This window comes from Haliotis cracherodii, unplaced genomic scaffold (genome assembly GCF_022045235.1).
Source record: "Haliotis cracherodii isolate W230 unplaced genomic scaffold, xgHalCrac1.p SCAF_2, whole genome shotgun sequence".
NCBI classification, from domain to species: domain Eukaryota; kingdom Metazoa; phylum Mollusca; class Gastropoda; order Lepetellida; family Haliotidae; genus Haliotis; species Haliotis cracherodii.
Genome location: NW_027266275.1, coordinates 37,256,989 through 37,276,351, shown reverse-complemented (window position 1 = coordinate 37,276,351; position 19,363 = coordinate 37,256,989). Strand labels below are relative to the sequence as shown.

The 19,363-nt window shown below is 42.7% G+C and overlaps 1 protein-coding gene across 1 annotated transcript; it reads left to right on the top strand.

Moving 5' to 3' along the window:
• The first annotated feature begins 2,739 nt into the window (after positions 1-2,739).
• LOC139467597 (protein mono-ADP-ribosyltransferase PARP12-like) lies at positions 2,740-14,193 on the top strand. Its single transcript, XM_071249130.1, has 6 exons — positions 2,740-2,878; positions 3,951-4,187; positions 4,614-4,777; positions 8,596-8,792; positions 9,795-10,019; positions 12,201-14,193. The coding sequence occupies exons 1-6, from the start codon at positions 2,740-2,742 to the stop codon at positions 13,699-13,701; spliced, it is 2,463 nt and encodes an 820-aa protein (XP_071105231.1). The 3' UTR covers positions 13,702-14,193.
• Positions 14,194-19,363: the final 5,170 nt, after the last annotated feature.

The following is a 19,363-nucleotide window of genomic DNA, read 5'->3' as shown; positions in this document are numbered from 1 at the left end:
TGTACAGCAGCACCCTTTGACATAAACTAAGATTGCTTTGTGAAACCGGGCCCTGCTCTTGCCGCCTGTGTTGATCTACCGCCGTGATAAAACTTAAATACAGTTCAAAGCAACGTTAACTGTATCTCACTATCTGTAGTAAGTTATCTGTCTCAAAGCGAGGCGTTCCGGGAAGTTTCAGTTTCGAAGTAGTAATTTGATGAGCTGTGATTGTTGCCTAACCTGGCTTGTCAGCTGATATCGGAGTATACAACTGGGTGACAGGTAAGGCTGCCTTAAACTCCAAGTGTATAACATGGTCAATACAATTTACATACTTATACTGACCATTGTATTTTACTGTTGTCATTGTCATTATTGTCAACTATGGCGAACAGCAGGTTAGACGTTCATCGCCCGCGAACACCATGTGGCATTTACACCATACATTGTTAGTGGAGTACACGCCTATCACATGCGTTATTTTATGTAAATGGCCTAACTGTTGACCTCGTACAGTGACTCGACAAACGTGTTTAAACTTGCAGAGGATGTACCATCTACATGTAACAGATGACATTATTTGGAACAACACTTTCTTAGAACAGTACAAATTCTCCTTTCGGGGTTGAGTCCCATCAGGGATGGGAGCACATAGAGTGATCTAACCCGCCCAGCACCCGAGGCTGCACAAATTGTCCGACAACTTGTACCACATGGTCCCCGGTATCGTATGGTGGCCTTACTTTGGTTGCAGGTGATATATAGCCGAATTATATATTGTATTGTTATGAATTGTCACATTTTTATGGTTATATGGTTACATACTAGTTTTAAAGCTATATCTATGATAATCTAGTGCTTTTACTGCCCTTTATAGTCTATATTGATGTATTATTACTGTACAACTTGATTTAGCTACGATATGACTGACATATTGCCGATGTGACTACAAATCTTAACTTGCTCACCCACTTAACTCACTCACTCTCTACAAGTACAATCGTCACGATATGGCTGAAATATTGCCGATGTGACGAAAAGCATAAACTCACTACAGGGGGCACGGGTGGCCCAGTCATCTAAGGCGCCGCGATTCGCTGTGCAGAGTTGCGTCCCTTGGGCACGCCAGAAAAATATGATTGTGGGTTCGAATCCCTGTTCGCCCCGATTATGATTCTAGGTTTGTCAGCACCATACCCGTGCTCGTGGGTTTCACCGAAGTGGTAAACGTCTTAGACCTGCATCACTTCGGGCTTTCCCCCCACATTAAGCTGACACGCCGTGATATGACTGGAATACTGTTAAAAGCGGCGTTAAACCCAACTCACTCACTCACTCACTCACTACAAGTACACTAAGATTCACTAAGAAAGGTAGAGCAATTGATTCCATTCCTTCTACATAATCTCCTTTGTACCAACATGTCAAAAGAGCTGCATTTCATGCTCGCCACTGGTTAGGACGAATTCTAGAGTCTGAAACAGATCTTCCCACACCAACTAAGAGAGAATAGGTAATGTCAGCAGCACAGGGTTATTAGCCTGTGGACCACACTACCACATGCTTCCAAGTCGTGACGAAAGCTTAAGAGATGCACTTGTACGTCTGAGACGGGGTGTAGACCAAGGTGTGACTGTGTTGTGGCACATTTGATTGGTATACAACTTTGGGGTGACAACTGTGATCCCATTTAATTGTACCTAACCAACCAAAACCATTAGCCATTTATAGCATATTTACATAATTTTTGTTCTTTAAATAGTATGTTATTTACCATATGAGTAAATAATATTGGTGTAGTTAATTGGCTTTGTGCAACATGATGCTGTTTGTTTGTTGTTTAACGCCGCACTCAACAATATTCAAGCCATATGACGGCTTTCTGTATAAATATTCCAGTCTTGACCAGACAATCCAGTGATTGACATGAGCATCGACCCACACAATTTAGATACGATGACATGCATCAACCAAGTCAGCGAGCCTGACCACCCGATCCTATTAGTTGCCTTTTACGACAAGCATAGTCGCCTTTTACGACAAGCATGAGTTTCTGAAGACCTATTCTACCCCGTATCTTTACTGGTACTTTCATTATGCACTTCTTTAAGATATACCGAAAAAGAAATAAATGCACTTTTTTTCACACATTATATTACCTAAACCAACAGAAATAGTCTATTATGATAAAACTATTTACTTTAACAGTAACTTTGTGTTGTGTAAATATATTCAAAAAATTCATTGCATTCACTATATAGATCTATTTAGGTTGTGGGTCATGTTCACATGAGATAAACTTGAATATCATCCACCATGGCGGCCATATTGGATTGTTTGGGTGGCCCCCCATATCTGAGAATATTTGGAATACCATTACCTACAACTGTGCGAAGTGTCATGCTTTTATCACAAAGTGCACACTTGATGGTATATCTGTCACGAAACGCCTCCACTGGTAGCTCTGTGTAGCGACTAGTCAATATCAAAATCATTTGTTTTGTTTGTTTTTGTTGTTGTTGGTTGTTTGTTTTCTGTGTTTTTCGTTTGTTTGTTTTGGTTGTTGTCTTGGTTTTGTTGTTGTTGTTTTTGGGTGGGTGTAGGTGGGGGTTGGAAGCAGCACATAGATAGGTTACCGCAGCTTACCAAAGTATAAATCTGATAGCAACTAACGTGATACACAATATCTCATGTCATAGCAGGGATCATAGATGGTTGCCACAAGACACTAACCAGGTCAACGCGTAAGGTACTGACATGAGCGAGTCCACAAATAGACTTCACCATGTTGGAAGGGGGAGATGGAATGGAAGAGCACGAGGCAGGGGTAGAGGAAGAGTCGTGACGTACTCATTTGCCCAGGCGACCATCGAAGATGAATCGACAGACGTCACTGGTGAGAAGGCACATTGCTGATACTGTCGGTTGATGTTTTGGAACAATTATCTGATTTTTGATACATTCAGCTCGGCTATTCGAATAGACATATGTGTCTTATCACTCTACATGCACGATAATTTGATTGGTCCTTGCTCGTGATACCAATCACCGGATTGCGTGGTCCAGACTTGACTATTTTCAGGCCGCCGCCATACATATGCGAAGAATTGCTGATTGCAGCGTTAAGACACCGTAAATATATTCGCAGAAATAAGGCGCTGTCAGATAAGAGAGTACCCATGTGAAAACTAGTCCGCCTGGATCAAGTCTTATCTCCCACATAATCTCTATAGCACTATCCACGTATTCACTTCTGGCAGTATTTCTTAAATCTTTGATGTTAGTGTCATATGTGAGGTGTGAGATTACCTTGGTGCCTTCGATACATTGGCACACACAAAACAGTGAAAGGATGGGGATTTATTAGAGGCCACTCGGACTCAACACCTGGCCAGTTACCCTACTTATCAGGTAGGACAAGCTGTCAATCGTGGACTTTCTTTCAGCCATGACATGCAGTCCGATCCGGACTGTCTCTCATCCGGACACTCTCTCCCATGGCAACGTCACTGGATTCCAAACGTTGATTAAACATGGACAAGACACCAACAATGACTATTTTGTTGCAGGAATGGAAGGTCGATTATGAATGGAAGAACAGAATATCACAAGTTCGATATGTCTGATAAAGCCAACCATGTATGCATCGCTATATAAGTGCAATAATCTTGAACGCGACGCTAAACACAATTTCCCCTCACCTCACCTCACATCACCTCACCTTCATCTTAATGTTAGGATGTGAACAAAATATCATAATACACGTTATGAGGCTATCACACACTCGCAGGTGTTTCATTAAAGCATGCATTATAGCATGCATGATGCACCAGTGCACCAATATAACTACGATATTAATGTTTAACCTTACCAATTAGTTTTGATACTTTAGTTTGTTAATGGCTGACTCTGCAATTTACGAACTTTCAACAACCTTTCAACAATAAAGAAAATGATTGATATTTCAGTACAGAGTGTAAGACGAGGTCTGACCCAGGGCGCGAGGGAGCTGTGTGAACGATACAATGGGGGTCCATGTTCCTGCTCTCGTCTCCACCATCAGAAGAAGGCCCCGTATGTGTGGCAGTACCTGGCCAACACTGGCGACTGGAGTCTCTTGTCAAACACGGAGATGGAATTTGTGGAGAGAGCGTTCTGTAACAATGAGGACAGTACAGTGGCTGAGGTGAGCTGGGTGGCACCGTGAATACATGTATTTTCACATATAACGTCATTTAACGTCATAGTTATTTGTTAATTGTATCAGAATAAAATATAAAGAAAACATATGACTGTGTAAACATTTATGATGACAGGCAGTCTCATTTTAGGCGACCGGGTCAAACAATAGACAGTGTTTAAGCAATTTTCCATTCTTGTGATATCCACTCAAAGGTGACAGTCATAACTGAATATTGTGAGGGACCTTTCAGTGACATCTCGACATTTGGAAACTAGTTTAATAAGCAAAATGTGTGGTTCCTCGTTTTTCGTTCTATTAGGTGGATATTGCAAGAAGACGAGAGTGTCCCTTGCAGTCTTTCGAAAGTCCCACACTTCGTGCATTGACACAGTGAATCCCTCCTTTCAGGTCAAGTTATTTGGAAATATGAACTCAACAGAAGTGAACCTTGATAAAATACTTGATCCACCATCGAAAGCCTACAACAAATATAGTTTCCGGCGGCTGTCAACCCGGTCCTATGTTGACGCCGGAAGTGACGCTATTTCTCGCTACACGCAGTGGGTGTGGTACTGGAAGGACAACGATGGAGAGTGGGCGCCCTTTGTACCGGTAACTTTCATGGTCCATAAATGTTTCTTGATTATTATTTTTGTTTATATTTGCAGCAAAGAGAGTTTGGGTGATTCTCGCAGGCTAGGGCTGTATTCCTGGCAACAAACCCGGGTACTCTCCCAATGTTAGTCAACAGGTACCAAACCGAAGGCACCGAGAACAATGGGGAGTCGGAAAACTTGGTACTTGGGATGCAAGCGTGACATTTCTGAGGCGAGGTCCGAATATTTTCCGTTTTTTCCTGAATCATGTCAATCACATAAGTGTCAAAAGGGACAGAAAATTCAATGATATAAATGATTTCATTGGATTTATCAAAAAGGACAAGATCAGGTGTGTTGGCCTGGATATGTCTGAGGCTGTATACGGGCCTATTCCAAAGAATTTTGTATTTATCATTTTCCATGACGCCCTCAACATATTCTGGGTCGTACAATGGCCATGGATGAACTTCTGGGTCAAAACCACAAGCATGACGAAGACGGTAATAAAATGATCGCGCCACGCAATCATGTCGGTTAAGATACTGTGTTTGTGCCAAAGCTGGGTATCCACTGACAATGTGTTGGACAGCCTTATTAAATTCATTGCATATTCTTTATATCTTAAATTACATTTTGATTCAACATCACACATTGACGGTTTCGAGTGGAAAGTGACTGGTCTTGAGCAGCAAACAGAAAGTCTTCTGTTTAACTTTTCATGCAAGCGAAGCGCAGGACAGGGTTGCTGAACTTCTCAACACACTGTACATAAACAGGCAGTGGTCGTTTAGATAACTTCTCCATGAGAGGCCGATCTGACATGGCACTTTGCTTGGTTGACACTCATTTCTGTACCGTCCAGTAGTACAGAACCATCAACAAAATCAACACTGACATTGAGATTATGTCCCACATACTCGTTTAAGGAAACTGTGGAATGCCTTGTTTTCATAATGAGTCTTGACATGCTTCACAGGACAAATAAATGTGTGCAAAGTGCACAATACAATTCTAAGCTGAAGAGCCTCCACGTTAATCAGACCACGCCCTCCCATGATGATTGGTAAATATAAGCATAATATAAGGGAAGAGCAAGGGTGGTGGGATCTATTGTCTGACACAATATTCTTCGTGTGAGGGTGTCAATACCCTTAATGTCTTGTTTCGTCCAATCAACTTCACCAACAGAACATAAAAGCATACGTATTTGTGGCTTTGACTTTATTGCGAGCGTTCAGCTCTGAACTCCAGATTTCTGAAGCTTACATTTGTTCTCTGCCCGAAGTTTTTCCTTGATATGTGCAATCTTGATTGTCCCTAACTTGCATTCCCAAGTATGTATAGGCCTGACCTTCCACGAAATGGTCAATAACTCCTCCCCCGTGTAAACTGACTGATCCTCCCTTTCTACCTTGCCACGTATGAGATGAAGAATGCTGCATTTATCGAGTCCAAGGGACATGCCGATACCGTTAGAAAAGGACTCGACAAAGAGAATATGTTTTCTTTAGTTTGAATCCTCCATTGGCAATGAGTTCAAGGTCATCTATGTAAAGGAGGTGAGAAAGGGGTGGTGGGCATCTGTACTGATGAAGTCCAGGATGATAACCTCCCTCTTTGCTAAGAAAAAAGCTTAAAGGATTTAGTGACAAACAGACAAGGGAAGGACTAAAAGAAGCGCCCTGAAACATTCTTCTCCTAATAGAAACAGAAATGGGTTCTGAAGTCACCGCCTGCCCCTGCGAATACATCTCGAGTTGACCAGCATAACATTAAAGACTTGAGTAAAACAAGTAGTCGCACGGGGAGGTCAATACATTCCAGTGACTTCAAAATCTATTCGTGAGGTACAGAATCATAAGCTTTCCTGTAGCCTATGCAACACACTGTGAGGTTTTAGCCTCTTCAAGGATCATTCTCTGAACTTGCAACTGATCCTTACAACCCCAACATCACTTCCCGGTTCCTTTCTGCTCCATGTAAATAACGTCATTGGAAGCGCAGTATGATGACACAATGTCTGTAAGACACCCTGTGAATATTTTGTATTGTGTATTAAGTAAAGTAATAGGGAATCACCTTCCTTTGGGAGAAATATCGTTCGGCCTTTGTACTACGAAGGCGGAACATTCCCTGTAACCACAAGAAAATTTAAACAGTGAAGTTTTGGACACAAGGGAACAGTTTCCAAAATCGGTTTCGAATACCATCACGCCCTGGCGCCGTATTAGATTCGGACTTTTTAGTTGCCTCTTTCAGGCAATCGGGTGTAATGAAACACAACAATGGTGACTGTATTTTGTCATGTACATTATTAGTGTACTCTTCTATCCATGGTTCCTCGAGAATGCAGCTGCCGGGTATAAATCACAACTGTTTCCAAATCCTTTCACTGGAATCCATGATGGATCTTTTCTCATCATTGCCCTAGTTGCATTTAATTGCCTGTAAAACTGTTTTTCATGAGATGTGAACAGTTTATGTTGTTTAATGAAATCATTTTTCTTATCCCAGTTTCTCTTTCTTTAGACCCAAACCTTTAACTTTGCCTTCAGAGAATCAAGAATTTGATCAAGTATCTTCTTTCTTGTTGTCTTGTCTTGTACTTTATATTTTTTTCCAAATTATATTTTGTCGTTTTGACATTGATTGCCCTAAGGAACGTAATGTCAAGTTCTAGCCATGATATTGCTTTCCTTGTTTCATTTAATTTATTTTTTCTTTTGATGATTTTGTTTATTACCCTTTTGTGGTTCCTTTTCTTTGGAAACTGTATGGAGGTCCTCAAATGTTCGAGCAGCAGCATACACTCAACAGTAAATGTCATGCAAAGAACAGTCCGCATTGAGAGTATTAGAAATAATGTCATTAAATTTATCAAGTTGATTCTGTGGAAATGAATGGTTTAATTGGCCCTCGTTTCTCAATCGGTAAATCACAGATTTTTATTATAGTATGACATAAACAAAATATACAAAGGCTCATCGGAAAGATCATTGACAGAAGAGGGGTCAGAATCTGTAGAAAACCCAAAATCGTCGAAGCCACCAACAGGAATTTCATTTTGTGAGCCCATGTGTGGGTCATCAGTGACAGCTGAATCAGGTAACTTAGCGAGAATCATGCGAACGTTCACTTGCAATTTCGGGCCTGCTACTGTTGGAACTGAGGGTTCATGCAAAAGCGCCCGACGACTGTTAGCTCACCAGGTTCACGGCGCATATATAATAAAATTATATATGCTGGAGCTGGTCACCGATGTTTTGTTCTGGCAGGTATGCATACATCGGCATGGCTTTGTCCCAATTCTGCTTCAACAATTTGCCATTTACTAGTGGTAGTTCTGGTTCATGAATTTCTTCTTGGCTTTCTGTAACCCAGTTTTGAACCAGTTTCGGGGGGTAATCTCTAACTGGGTGATGCACTTCTAGTTCAGGGTAATAAATCCTCACTATCTAAGCCCACCACGGAGAGGCGTACGTCCTTGGGCACTTATTATTATTAATTATTACATTACATTACCTAACATCATTATGACGTCGCTCAGCATTTGGCGGGTTGAACGGCGACTGGTCGGCTCGGAGTAACTATAGTGTGTCTGAGTAGGAAAACTGCGGCATCTCACTGGGCTAGCACTAAAAACCGATATAATGGACTAAAACAGACACATACACACGCGCATGCACTGTGTAAGGCAAATAACCTTGAACGCGACATTAAAGCCCTCTTTCACCACACCGAACTATCTCCATGCATCATGTTATCACATAGTTGATTTTCTACCATATATATTCTACCTTATCTATGTTCAGATACATAATCTCTCTTCAGCCCGAGCTTCAGCTGACCCTTGAGACCAAGTACCTGGCAGGACAGGACATCTACCTCTACTCTATCGGAGATCAGGAATACCACCTGGACTTTACATCTCTGGTTCAGGTCAACAGGAAGTATCAAACTCGGAGGCCAGTCCACCGGAGACCGGTGTTTGTATCTCTTGATGACGCCCGACACCGCCAGCAGACATGGTGAGACATCTGAGTCATCAGTGCATAACATGTAGGTTAAATTAGGTCTTCCACAGTGGACCGGCGTTTGTGTCTGTTAATGGTGTCCGATACTTCCACCAGACATCTCAGTCATAAGCGGGTTGCCTGTAGGGTCAAATTAGGCCAGTCCACCGGAGACCGGTGTTTGTGTCTTATGACACTGTTATTGGACGTGGTGAGGTGAGGTGGTTGGTTGGTTTGTTGCTTTACGCCGCACTCAGCAATATTCCAGCTATATGACGGCGGTCTGTATAAATAATCGAGTCTGGACCAGACAATCCAGTGATTGATATCATGAGCATCGATCCACGCAATTTGGATCGATGACATTCATCAACCAAGTCAGCGAGCCTGACCACCCGATCCCGTTAGTCGCCTTTTACGACAAGCATGCATGGGTTGCTGAAGACCTATTCTATCCCGGAATCTTCACGGGTCTGAGGTGAGGTGAAATGGGGTTATACGTTGCGTTCAAGATTATTGCACTTATATAGCGACGTGAATGCACGTGTATGTGTGTGTGTGTGTGGCTGCTTGTACTACTGTACTCTACTCGCCAACAGTATGCTGACCCCGAGCCGACCAGTCCTTGTTTTAGCCCCTTAATACCGAGTGCCAGACGGGGTAATAACAAGTACCATCTTTTAACGTCTTTTGGCATGACGCGGTCGGGGATCGAACCCCGGACCTTCCGCTCTCCGGGCGGACGCTCTACCATTAGACCACGGAGGCGGTCCTCATTAGACGTGGTAAAGCATGTAACATCACTGTATGAATGTTGTGGGTTCTGTTTCATGAAACCTTTATTGTAGTAACCCTACTCTTTAACATAGCCTTGCGTAGATCGTAATAATAACGTCATGCAGTGTTACGTACACTTCCAATATATTCAACTTCCAACGTTATATCCAATGTTATATTTGGGTTAAGAAAACGTGCCTGTCGTGCCTGCCTTTCACAGCTTACAGGACAATTATTCAGTTCCAGTTTATTGATGTCCCCGGCGGCAGTCATGACATCTTGCGTCCCTGCGAACTGGACACCACTTGACTGTTACCAGGAGAGTGAAATGGTTGACCTTGCATCAAGTTCTGATGAATATTCTACAGTGATGGCATCCATCAACAAAACGCTATCATCGAACAAGTGTAAAGTAAAGCATGTATACAGACTGCAGAATGCTTTACTGTTGCATAATTACAGCAGGTACAGTGCTGTTTGACAATTGTTAACACAGATTACAGTCCGTTTGACTCCAAATGAGAACAATGAATTGCAAAATAACTCGAAATCCAGAAAAGTGTATGAAACATCAATACGGTACTTGACCATGAATATCCTGTACCCAACAAAATCTGAATTTTGTTTATTTTAAGACCCGTGACGAATGAAGTTATTTAAGAAACAATCATGTAATTTTGTATAGAAATGTGTACATGACACGTAGGGGGACAAACCGTGGAAGGAACAGCGCAAGCACGGTCTGCACGTGCTACACAGTGACCGTGTTCATTCAATGACAAGATGCCCTACTCAGCAGATGTTAAACAGTTGATGTTGAATGTGTATGATTTCTTTAGAAGTGAGGCAGAAAGAGCAAAGCCTTTTTATGCAATTAATAAATTCTTGAAACGAGCTTCAAAAGCTCTTAGTATGTCCCCTCAGAAACTTAAAAATGTTGTTAGTCGACGAGATACAAATAGTCAGGCCAAGGAGGTAGGGAACATGTCAAAACCACGCAAGGTTGATAAATTAGACAGTTTTCAGAGGGATCAAGTCAGACGTGCAATTGTTAAACTGCACTCAGAAAATAAGTACCTGTCCCTAAGAATTTTGAAGAAACACCTAGAAACTGACCATGATTTACGTGTTACAAAGTACAAACTATGGCAGCTGTTGCATACATTTGGTTACAAATACAAAAAGATAACTGGAGAAAATAGGGCTGTGTTGTGTGAACGGTCTGACATTGTTCGTCTCCGAAATCATTACCTTCGTACCATCAAGCAGAAACGTGAAGAAGGATATGAGCCCGTCTTCTTAGATGAGACATGGGTAAATGCGTCACACAGCCAGCAGTCAGTGGGTACCCAGTGGTGACTGTAAGGAGTCTGGTAGAAAGTTACCAATGGGAAAGGGTGAAAGACTCATAGTTCTCCATGCTGGTTCTACTAGTCAGGGTTTTCTCCCAGACTGTGACCTCGTCTTTAGAGCCAAGGCCAAAGACAACAGAGAGTATCACACAGAAATGAACGGCAATGTATTTCTGGAGTGGGTGGAAGATAAATTAGTCCCTGCTTTGCCTACCAAGTCTCTCATTGTCATGGACAATGCACCGTATCATAGTGTGCAGGATCCAGAAAGCAAGACTCCAGCCTCTAATAACCGTAAAGGAGACATGGTTACTTGGCTGCAACAGAGGAACATTACCTTTCCTTCTCGAGCGACGAAACCAAAGCTCTATGAAATCATCAAAACTATGAAACCTGACCCCGTGTATAAAGTTGACAGTTACATCAAGGGTCAAGGTCACGCTGTCTTACGACTGCCACCTTATCACCGCGACCTGAATCCAATCGAGTTGGTATGGGGCATCATCAAGGGTGACGTTGGACGATCGAACACAACGTTCAAATTACGAGACGTTGAAAAACTCGTAAAGGAATCCCTTGGTCGGGTAACAGTAGAAACATGGAGGCGTTGTGTGGCCACAGTCGTTGACGAGATAGAGCCACGTTATTGGTCACGAGATGGACTACGGCCAGCAACAGTCCAACCTATAATAGTGGCAGTCGGTTCAGGCACCAGCAGTTCCGACGACTAGATCTATGGCATGAGCGAGTCAGATTGCGACTGAAATTTTCATGAGACGGCCCCTCTAACGCTCTGTCATTTCCCCTACCACAGAACGTGCAGTGCATGCATGCGTGCTTGCGCTGTGCCTTCCACGGTTTGTCCCCCCTACATGTCATGTACAAATTTCTATACAAAATTACATGATAGTTTCTTAAAGAACTTCATTCGTCATGGGTCTTAAAATAAACAAAATTCAGATTTTGTTGGGTACAGGGTATTCATGGTCAAGTACCGTATTGATGTTTCATACACTTTTCTGGATTTCAAGTTATTTTGCTATTCATCGTTCTCATTTGGAGTCAAACGGACTGTAGGCTACTTGTGTTTAAATCGCTTTATGTGTATTTTGCTATCTGTTTGTAAAATGAAATAAGTTAGAGAATGCCCTTATGCCATCTCTTGATGTCTTCATCATCCAAAAACAGCTGTGTTAACCTCAATATTTATACGTTACACATTTCCAGCATTTCGAGTTATGATACTGATGGAAGTGTTGTATCTTATCACCATTTATGTACTGACTTGTTTCAGTATGAAGAAGACACTTCATATGTCTCATGGCACGGACACCATAGATGAGCGACAACTCTTCCATGGCACAGACACCAGAGACGTGGTCAACAACATCTGCATCAACAACTTCGACTTCAGAGTCAGCGGCAAGAACGCCACAAAGTATGGCAAGGGGGCGTATTTTGCCCGTGACGCAAAGTACAGTCACAGCTACACCAAAGGCAGAGACAGGTACATGTTCCTGGCCCGAGTTCTTGTGGGGAAATACACACTGGGAGACAGCACCTACACGAGGCCGCCACCAAGAAAGGGCCACGTGCTACATGATTCTTGTGTAAACGACGAGAAGAACCCGTCAATATTTGTTATATTTGAGCGGAATCAGTGCTACCCTGAGTACCTTGTCGAGTACAGAGATGGAACTGTTGATGAGTCCAGTTCTGTAAACAGGCAATATAGTGGAAGTGCACCATCCCCTGCCAGTGCGCCAGTCCAAAACATTAATCGCGCTATCACTGTACAGTCAATACCAACAGCCCCACCTCGTCCAAAACGACCCGCTGTTGTAATGCCAGCATCAACCTCCTACAGCTCCAACAACCAACATCAGGACAACTCAGGGCTGATCTTCACAGGTAACACCTCCACACACAGTCAGGCATATCAGAGAACATTACCTGCAGCATCAGCTTCATCAAACTCCAACAACCAACATCAGATCAGTCTGGGACTTAGCTCCACAAGTGACACCTCCACACACAGTCAGGCATATCAGAGAACATCACCTCCAGCATTAGCTTCATCAAACTCCAACAACCAACATCAGATCAGTTTTGGACTGATCTCCACAAGTGACACCTCCACACACAGTCAGGCATATCAGAGAACATCACCTCCAGCATCAGCTTCATCAAACTCCAACAACCAACATCAGATCAGTTTTGGACTGATCTCCACAAGTGACACCTCCACACACAGTCAGGCATATCAGAGAACATCACCTCCAGCATCAGCTTCATCAAACTCCAACAACCAACATCAGATCAGTTTTGGACTGAGCTCAACAAGTGACACCTCCACACACAGTCAGGCATATCAGAGAACATCACCTCCAGCATCAGCTTCATCAAACTCCAACAACCAACATCAGATCAGTTTTGGACTGAGCTCAGCAAGTGACACCTCCACACGCAGTCAGGCATATCAGAGAACATCACCTGCAGCATCAGCTTCATCAAACTCCAACAACCAACATCAGATCAGTTTGGGACTGAGCTCAACAAGTGACACCTCCACACACAGTCAGGCATATCAGAGAACATCACCTGAAAACTCTAGATCCACAATCAACATCGACACCTTAACACGAGCCCCAGTCAAAAGACCTACCAAGTTACTGGGTGATGACGATATCCGAGCGGCAGTTACAGCAGCTTACAGATACACATCCGCTAGTCAGGAAAGACCCATACCTCAGACTAGTCTTAACGCGAAAAAGAACATATGCAAAATAATGTAATTGTAGAGTATTATGTCATAATCATGTGTTTATGAAACCTCATAAGTCGTTGATTGCAAGTCAGACTGTAACAACTTGTCTTCATAGTTCAAATTCTTGACCGATCCTTTTCTTTGGTTTGGGCCAAAACTTTACAGCGAGTTTACTTTTGAATCGGTTCATAACAGTTGTGTATCATTTAGATGAAACGGAGCATTTTTCAGTGACCGTCAATATGAATTACACCAGGCTTTTGAGAACTTGTTGACACATGGACAGAGAGCGTTTTCAAATCAAGGAGTAGGAGGTGGTGCAAGAGGAGGGGTTGTCGTGGTTGAATCGAGAGTGTCACAAAATAGCTATAAAATGTAGACTTGCCTGGAACAAACCCTCTTTTGAAATCATGTTATCTGGTGTCAAATAACATGTAAAAAAGAAAACATTTGAGACCCAGTAAATGTAACCACGTGCCGGCATGTCGCCTATCCGGTTTCTTCTTGGTATTTTGACTTGTGGACCCAACTGACTGATATACATCATGGCTTGTTGTACGGGGAGACTTAATGGATTGGGTGTTGTTGGTCGGCGGATCCTGGCCCGGATACTCACGGGGGACAATGTGTGCAGGCAATCTAGCTTCTCTTATTGGGTACATGAACTTAATGTATCGGTAACTTTGTTTGTTTGTTGTTTTACGCCGCCAATTGACGGCGGTCTGTAAATAATCGAGTCTTGACAAGACAATCCAATACATATCATGACCATCGATCTACGCAAGTGGGATACGATGGCATGCATCAACCAAGTCTGGCCACCCGATTCCGTTAGTCGCCTCTTACAAGCATAGAGGTCCCTTACGACAAGCATCGGTTCCTGAAGACCTATTCTAACCGGGTTCTTCAAGGGTCGATCGGTTCTTGGATAATAACTTGTCAGTGTGACCCGACGGCGTGGATCGATGCTCGGAATATCAATCTCTCGCTGTTCTAGTGCAGAGTCGATTATTTACATGCTGCATTAACAAATATCGTAGACGGCGAGTCGTGGCATAAATATTCTGCTGATAATGCAAGGTCATGACATACTTGCATTCAGTAAAGAATCATCTATCGTATTGTCTGTTTCCAATATTCTCAATATTCCTTTCGTGTTTAGCGTGTACTGTTTAGAGACAACCTTAACAAGTGTATGTAATCGTTATACAGTTAAGGCAAGCGTGATCAAATGGAAGCGGTTTGTTGTATTGGTCAGTTTGGTATAAGTTTGGCCATAAAACAACAACCGTAATACAACTCATGAATCTAAATATAAATTACAGTGTATGTCCAAATATATAATATGTACATTTCATTCTTTGTTAAAAAGTTCTAATATTCTAATATTTAGAAACATGTCGATGTATGTGTGGTATTCAAAACTTTAAAGAAAATAATGTATGTAAATTAGTCCATTACTCAACATTGTATAATTGTACATTGTACTATAGATCTACTGTGGCCTCAGTACAGAATTAAAACAACAATCGAATGTGATGTAAATCATCAGGTGTACCTCATTTCTGACAATGTTCTTCCATTGTTGTTCCAAAGAAGGGTTACATGTTTGTAAAAGTACACGATGCTCACCCTCATAGACATTTAAACAGAAGATGTAGCACCGGTCGGCTGACTGAGAATATTCCCCTACACATTACTAAGCAGACTGGCACAAGTCTTTGGCAATACGTTTCAGTGAAGTGTGGTTTTCAAAGAAAGGGTAACTTACAGTTAGCATGGAGTCACCTGGAGTTACCATGAGGTGTCTGGAGCTACCAGGAAGTCACCTGGAGTTACCATGAGCTGTCTGGAGTTACTAGGAAGTCACCTGGAGTGACCAGGAAGTGCATGGAGCTACCAGAAAGTCACCTAGAGTTACCATGAGGCACCTGGAGTTACCAGGAAGACACCTGGAGTTACCAGGAAGTGCATGGAGCTACCAGGAAGACACCTGGAGTGACCAGGAAGTGCATGGAGCTACCAGAGAGTTACCTAGAGTTATCATGAGGCACCTGGAGTTACCAGGAAGACACCTGGAGTTACCAAGAGCTGCCTGGAGTTACCAGGAAGTTGCCTTGAGTTACCATGACGTGCCTGGAGTTACCATGAGGCACCTCGGATTACCAGAAAGACACCTGGAGTTAGCATCAGGTGGCTGGAGTTACCAGGAAGTCACCTGGAGTGACCAGGAAGTGCATGGAGCTACCAGAAAGTCACCTGGAGTTACTATGAGGCACTTGGAGTTACCAGGAAGTCACATGGAGTAACCATGAGGTGCCTGGGGTTACCATGAGGCACCTGGAGTTACCAGGAAGACACCTGGAGTTACAATGGGGTGCCTGGAGCTACCAGGGAGTATCCTGTAGTTACCATGAGGTACCTGGGGTTACCAGGAAGACACCTGGAGTTACCAAGAGCTGCCTGGAGTTACCAGGAAGTTGCCTTGAGTTACCATGACGTGCCTGGAGTTACCATGAGGCACCTCGGATTACCAGAAAGACACCTGGAGTTAGCATCAGGTGGCTGGAGTTACCAGGAAGTCACCTGGAGTGACCAGGAAGTGCATGGAGCTACCAGAAAGTCACCTGGAGTTACTATGAGGCACTTGGAGTTACCAGGAAGTCACATGGAGTAACCATGAGGTGCCTGGGGTTACCATGAGGCACCTGGAGTTACCAGGAAGACACCTGGAGTTACAATGGGGTGCCTGGAGCTACCAGGAAGTATCCTGTAGTTACCATGAGGTACCTGGGGTTACCAGGAAGACACCTGGAGTTACCAAGAGGTGGATGGAGTTACCAGGTAGACACCTGGAGTTACCAGGAAGTCACCAGGAGTGACCATGAAGTGCCTGGAGCTACAAGAAAGTCACCTGGAGTTACCATGAGGTACCTGAAGTTACCAAGAAGTCTCACGAATCAGAGCTAATGAGAAAATGATATGCCTCGATTATCTGCCGGAACACATTCCATACGGCGCAAAGAGCAATACAAAAAATGAAAATTAGATGTAGCGATTACTGAAAATCAGTGATAACACCAGGAGTGCCCTACCAGAAGCATACGCCACTCACATTGTTTCATTGAAAACGTAATTGTCAGTGTCAGTGGATATATTTTAGCTCCGTGTAAAGGTTATAAAGCATGGGGAACCATCGCGCATCATGATGAAAAGTGACCTGTCATATTCAGTAAAATTCCTTCAATGTCTACCATAAATTTTCGGAAATCCACAATCATCGGGTTCTGGCAAGCATCGAGAACGCACTTCTCCACAGCGAATTGAGGCGCCATAGAGGACTGGACACCAAGCCCTATATTTGTATCACATTCAACTCTTTAGAATACGGGGACACGGGTGCGCAGAGTTACGTCCCTTGGACACGCAAGAAACCTATGATCGTCGGTTCGAATACCGGTTCGTACCGATTGTGTTTCTAGATTTTTCAGCACCATACCCGTGCTCGTGGGTTTCACCAAAGGGGTAAACGTCTGTCCCACAGTAAGCTCACACGCCGTGATATAACATGAATACGGTTCACAACGGCTTTAAACTCCCTCACTCACTAACTAACTGTATAATATAGTTAAGTCAATTTGTAGTATCAATAAACTAATTATAAAGATATTTTATTGAAAGTAAATATCCAAAAGTCTGAATCTTTGCGGCGTTCGTTAAACACAACAGACAATACGTATTTTTTTATAGACAGACAGACAGACAGACAGACAGACAAGATTAGATTAGATAGATAGATAGATAGATAGATAGATAGATAGATAGATAGATAGATAGATAAGAGGGAAAACATCGATATGTCTTGCTTTCCTTTTTGACCGTAGAGATTATGGGTAAGAACTCTTTCAATCTCTTGAACCATTCCTGAGAGTACCACCCGGCACCATGATATAACATTTGCCTCATGTCCTTCAGATAAAGACGCATTGATTATGAATGCACGTCCATTCTTACTGAAATCGATGATAAAACTATAGCCACGCGGATGTCCAAACATATATAAACAGTTTGTGGTATATGTCGTAACATTCTCTTCCCGGGCGATTGCTGTAAAATACGTCTTCATGTAAACAACGGACTACATTTCGTTAATTAGGATTATTAAACATTAATATTTGTGAGAGGGTTCCCTTTAAAAAAAAATGACAAAAGCCTTTTCCATGTTCATGAGAAATCTGGGCGGTCGGGTAGCCTAGTGGTTAAAGCGTTCACTCGTCACGCAAAAGACCCGTGTTCGATTCCCGACATGGGTACAATGTGTGAAGCCCATTTCTGGTGTCCCCCGCCGTGATATTGGTGGAATATTGCTCAAATCGGCGTAAAACCATACTCACTCACTCACTCATGAGACATCTCCATTGTACGAATCCGATTGTATCATGAGTATGTATGTATCAAACAGTGATACCAGGTGTTCGCGAAAACGTGATCGTTACCTGCACATGCAAAGGCAAGTCAATTAAGAAATAGAAATAATGAAATATAAAGACAGTTATCAAATAAGTTCAGGTTACAATTACCGTGTGTAATAAATGCGACTAACGGGAGTTTGGTGGTCAGGCCCGCGGACTTGGTGGATGCATGTCATCGATCCCAATTGCGTGGATCGATGCTCATGATATTGATAATTGGATTGTCTGGTCCAGACACGATTACTTACATACTGCCGTCACATAACTGGAATATTGCAGAGTTCGGCGTTAATCAACAAACCAACCAAACAACTAACAAACCGAGCAATTCTCAATAATAAGTCACGATGCTTCATGGTTGTGAAGAATGCGATATGACGTTATCCAGTCTTGGTTATGATTGTAAAATAACCGTATGAAAATGGTTTGCTTCATAGTAATTTATTATAAGCATGGAACAACAACAAAACAGTAACTTATCATCAACACATTCCACAATGAGACCGAAGTGTGCAAACCGCCAGGAGACAGTCTCTCGTTGCCAGTCAACCATTTCCTGGTAATGGTTGCGACAATGTCACACACGGAGAATGCGAACATATAATAGCCTATACCTTTCTTTGCAAACATTGTAGGGGGATTCCAGTTCATGAAAGCAGTAGATTCGAGGAAGAAACTAAAGTTGATGCTGAAGTTGAATTTGAAATAACACATGACATGGCTGTCGTTGAACCACCTCAGACAGAATCTGGACTGAAATTACCGTTGTTTACTTAACGCTGTACCTGTCTTCCACTCTACAGACCTCAACCCCAGCTGATCACAGTGCCATGTACCGGATAATTCTAATATCAACTTTTCAAAACTGTCTATTCCATCATATAATGATCCCAGATGCCTGTTTCATCTGACCCAGGCTATCTGGAGAAAAGTTTAAGAATTTTGCTTATTGGTAGGTGTATAAATACATCTGACTTTGTAGTATCTATATGCATATTTTAACACTTAAATAAATCTGAAATAAACTTATTAGCACGACAAATAATGTATTTTACAGACTGCCTACATGAACAACCGCGGTGTAAACAGGTTTGTGACCTAACTGATGTCACTGTCGTTCCTTCACCACAACAACATCCCACCCACCAGTCAAGGATCAGGGTAAGGTTCGAGTCCTGACCAACTTCGTAGAGGAGTGGTGGATGACTCATTTGATGT

What these genes read in the sequence shown, in the direction of transcription:
- LOC139467597 (XM_071249130.1), top strand. Translation starts at nt 2,740, where the DNA reads ATGAGCGAGTCCACAAATAGACTTCACCATGTTGGAAGGGGGAGATGG. An exon ending in AGTGGGCGCCCTTTGTACCG is followed by an intron (nt 4,778 to 8,595) that starts GTAACTTTCATG and finishes ATCTCTCTTCAG; the next exon opens with CCCGAGCTTCAGCTGACCCT. An exon ending in CGACACCGCCAGCAGACATG is followed by an intron (nt 8,793 to 9,794) that starts GTGAGACATCTG and finishes ACAATTATTCAG; the next exon opens with TTCCAGTTTATTGATGTCCC.